At 51.0% G+C, this 4,460-nt stretch overlaps 1 protein-coding gene across 1 annotated transcript; it reads right to left on the bottom strand.

Annotated features, from left to right (window-relative positions):
- Positions 1 to 1,287: 1,287 nt before the first annotated feature.
- PSMA3 (20S proteasome subunit alpha 7) lies at positions 1,288 to 3,310 on the bottom strand (the record flags this gene model as incomplete). Its single annotated transcript, XM_005855811.1, has 7 exons — positions 1,288 to 1,460; positions 1,650 to 1,757; positions 1,886 to 1,998; positions 2,330 to 2,478; positions 2,652 to 2,744; positions 2,864 to 3,000; positions 3,210 to 3,310. 7 exons carry the CDS (start codon positions 3,308 to 3,310, stop codon positions 1,373 to 1,375), a joined length of 789 nt encoding a protein of 262 aa, XP_005855873.1. The 3' UTR covers positions 1,288 to 1,372.
- Between the last annotated feature and the right edge of the window lie 1,150 nt (positions 3,311 to 4,460).

Below are 4,460 nucleotides of genomic sequence, written 5' to 3'. Positions count from 1 at the left end.
GGAGGGAGGGAGGGAGGGAATAAATGAAATGTTGCCATCAGTGGTCTCCAAGCAAGCAAAAACTCCTGTCGCTCGTCTCCTTACTTCCTTCTTCCCCTCCTTCCTCATCCCCCTCACCGTAGACATTGCCCCCATTCCCCGAGAGCTCTCGCATACAGGCAGTCTCCTCCTCGGTCCACACATCCAGGTTCACCGAGCGTACGCGGGAGATATGAGTGCCCACCTAGACCAAATAGTAGATATAGCGGAATGAAGATGAAGGAGAGGGAGGCGAGTGAATCATTGAGCAGTGTGGAGATCTCAAGGTGTCCAGCCAGGCCCACCACCAGAGGATCCTGATTTTACGATTTGGCACTTGGGATGTCTGTTCCCTGCCCATGTCCGACATCCATCTATATCCTCCCACCACCTACCCTCCGATGGACAGAGACACATGTCACACAAACGAACACGCCGTGGGTTATGCTAGCCCAAACGTTGGTGCTGTCGTTGAGAGGGGCGTCGCAGTCGGCACAACTGCGATTGGAAGGCAAACGTAATAGCCTCAATAGCTCTCGGGCCTGTGACACGGGAGCCGTACAAAGACGGAAGTAGAAGAGGACGTGTTTTTAGGAGACATTAATCCAGCATTCATGAAGAAGACATCATGCTATATAGCGTCAAAGAGGAATCCAGAACCTTGTCAAACCGTAATTGGCAACATACAAGCAAATAAAAGGACAGGAATACGATGTAGAATGAAGGGGAGAAGAAATACCATTACCTGGGCTGCCATCGTTCCCAAAAGTAGGTCTCGCGGTCCGTGTAGGCACCTGGCTCACCGGATGCAGGGAGAGGGTGCGTCTTAAACTATTATTCTCCCCTGTTGCATAGATGAATCATAATTACACACGTTCCCAGCATGAAGGTGAAAGCAGGCCAGGGCAGAGAATGCCTCCGTAGGGGCAGGGTTGAGCCCAGACCGTTACTTGGAACCGTTGAAGCCGAAAACCGTTAATGGAGCGAGAGGTGGGGGTGACAGATCTGACATGCCGCGAACACCCTGCCGCATGCCGCACTACTTTGACGGTGTTAACAGAGAATAACTTTTCATATTTAAGTGGTCTGGAAAGAAGTGATGTTGTCTTGTTGTGCCTGAAGAGCTTTCGATGTGCAGTTCTCAGGCCAACCTCCCCTATTCTGTGGAGGCTAAGCGGAGCCAGGGTATTATATCATCTTCTTGTGTTCATAAAAAGCTTGAACTGAAATCACAGGGGTCAATTCTCTAATGTTGGATTTCTTTTCTTTTTTCTTTCACAATTAAGCCTCCCTATAAAGACACACGGCCCATCTCCAATCAATTTCTTTCCCATCCATTTCTTGACCGTCTCCTCTATGGGGCTGTACCTCCCTCCTCCTCGTCACTCTCATCCATATCCTCTGCCTCAATGGCTTCTTTTGCCCACTTTTCGGCCGCCGCGCTGCGTAAGAGGGATAGGAAAGCGATGTATGAGCCAAAGTCTGCACAGCCGACGCGTGCCATTCAACATTGGCACTTTTTCATTAAATTGACCCGTAAAACCGTTCACAGGCACCCACACTGATACACCAAAAAACCCATTTGTCTAACAGAGGAAAGAAGGGGGAACAAAAAGGCGCCCGTAACTTACACTATGTCCCGGGGCACCCTCTGGGCCTTGTAGCCGTTCGCTGCCGTTACCCAGGCCATCTCCAATTCGAAAGGCTTGTCCTTGCTCTCGTCGTGGAGCTTGTGCAGGCTGGAGAATGAAGGTGGGTGCACAAGAAAGATTAAGTCTCCCCTTTCCAAACCATGCGAAACGCACACCTTACCCCACGGGAACTAGCACCTTCTCTCCCTATCCTCCCCCCTTTCTCGCATGCTCACATCTTAGCCATCTCCTTCACCGCATCGTCGCAGGTGGTTTCTGTCAGTTTCAGCTTCTCGATCTCTGTCTTCGCTCCTTGCCGGCCTTTTCCCAGCGCCGCGCCAAAAAATTTCTGGGGTGACAGAAGGGACACGAGAGTGGGGGGGAGAGAAAGGAGAATGGAGTTGCTAAGCTACATCTTCGTGGAGGCATAAACATGCCTGCCAGTATTAATAAGTAGTGCAGTGAACCATTAGAGGCAATTACGCGACAGGGAATTAAAAGACAGGAAGGGGAATAGGGATGGAGAATTCAACAGAGGGCAAGGGAAAGCAACGAAATAGCTACGAGCTGAAGGAAAAGTGCAATGGAAAGGACGAGGTATGAATAAAGAAGCGCTAGAAGATAATCGAATGAACCAGAGAGGCTCCTTGAAACGTCCCGGTACAAAGCATAAGACCTACGTAGGCGACTCCGGAGGGCTCGATCACGTGAAGCTCAATGCTGTCGGTGAAGGCGTCGTGGCCAGCAATGAGGACGGAGGCGCCGAAGGGCCGCAAGGAGTAGTTGAGGGTAAAATAGTGGACAAACTGTGCGAGGCGATCGGCCAGGACTGAGGGAAAGGGAAAGAAAGGAGGGAGACAAGGCAAAGGATTGAGAGGTAGAAGGGGCGGAGGGACCGGGGGCTAGTCCACTTGATTCCGCCACCAATAAACAGGAAAATGCACCATTATAGTAACCCTAATAAGGCCAGAACGTAGACAAGGGAAGAATACAAAGACATACTTGTGGGGGGCATGTCGCTTCCGTAGTTGTCCTTGTAGTTCTCGGCTTCCTCCCGGGCTCGATTTACTACCTGCCGCCCGTCCGAGACCAGTCCTGTAGGATAGTGTTAAGGACGGCATGGAAGGTGAATGGAAGCCTTTTGGTTCCTCCTCTTATGAAATCGGCGAGTCGCTTTTCTTCCTTTTACTCTCCCTCCTATCCTCCCTCCACACCTGCTACAGCGATGGAAATGTGAGAGCCCACATTATATGTCCGCCTGTTCGAGTTGGACACCAGTAACTTTGAGAGCATAAGATTTTCCACGGCTAGAATGACCCCGTCTTTGCACTTCAGGCCAATGGCTGTGCCGCTGCGTGAGCAAGGGTAACAGAGGGAAGGAGGATGGACGTGGGGAGGGGCATGGAGTCTTGCATGAGCGAGGAACAATCTGCATGGCAGCAGCACACATTATTATTATTCTTGAACATTCAAAACAGAAGAAATTGTTCAAAAAAGTCCTTCCCGTCTAAGCGCATTCTCGGCCTCGCCCCTTGTTTTCCTGCCCATCACTTCCCCTACCTGTTCTCCACGGCCTTGCCAGCATACTCTACTTGAAAAAGTCGTCCGTCCGGCGAGAATGTGGTGGGTGACACATCATACCCAGCACCCGTAGAGCTCATATTCTGATGGGAAGGGACGGAAGGTCCTGGCAAGAAAATGAGGGAAGTAAAAAAGGGGGGCAGGAAATGAGACGATAATGGGACGATGATGCTCGGGCACGCTAGATAGACTCTAACGGGGGACAATCTTGGTCAAGGGATTCATGCCGGGGGAGATACGATCGGACACTCCGCTCATCAGGCCCCTTTAGTGCCTCTGATTCGTGCACGGCTGGACACGGTAACATCCCCAAAGGAAATGAGGCGGCGTTGCCGAACTTCTTCGATGTCCTCTCTCCTTGCAGACTTTGGCGAGTGCCGACACCGGGCCCCAAAAATCGAGCCGCTAAAATGAACCGGGCCAGGGGAATCGAGCCGCTGAAATTACTCGTGCCAACGCATTTTTCATTATGACTGCTAAATGAACGTGCCCACGTATATACAGCTGGAAATCCCGTGTGAATAAATGGAAGCTGCCTGGGAAAAGCCTGCAAGAACAGTGTGTTAATTCGTTGGCCTTCGGGCGTCCGATTTCGTCGTCATGAATCATGCCAAGTGAGGTTACCATGCGAAAGAGTGTAGAAAATCGAATATATGGAGAAAGAAGGACGGCCATTTATAGCGCCTTCATCCACATCCATCCTCTGCTTCACTTTCGAGCAATTACAAGGGGGATAAGCCGATAGTCATAAATAAGGCGAGATGATCAGACTAGGTCACAAGTACGACAAAGAGAGAATATTTGTATTTCTTTTTTTTCACACAAAGTTGGCCTTGGAAAATGCTTTATATCAACTCGACCGCCTCACTGCCCACCAAAGGTCTTATTACTCGGTACTTGAGCACATGCACGTCACCCGCTATCAGGTCCTGGACCCCGGCTACGTTCGACCCTGCTTCGGCGGAGTCGTCCACCTTAGGTGTTGATGAAGGGGGAGGACGAGATGAAATGGGGATTAGAAAGGGCAACGGTGAGGAGGACATTGGGCATCTGTGCGACGGAGGCGATGGAACAGGACTTTTTACCTTTCCATCAAGCCAGCCTGGTCTTTCCTCAAGGCTTCCCTAAATAACAATCACCCGCCTTTCCCCCTAATCCACCCCCTCTCCCCTCCTTCGCTCCCACGCTCCCACCCTCCTCCCCTCCCACCTGCACATTGTAGCAATCTTG

This window comes from Nannochloropsis gaditana, assembly GCF_000240725.1.
Source record: "Nannochloropsis gaditana CCMP526 unplaced genomic scaffold scaffold091, whole genome shotgun sequence".
NCBI lineage: Eukaryota > Eustigmatophyceae > Eustigmatales > Monodopsidaceae > Microchloropsis > Microchloropsis gaditana.
Note: the sequence above shows the minus strand (reverse complement) of the source record. Positions and strands in the feature narration are given on the sequence as shown.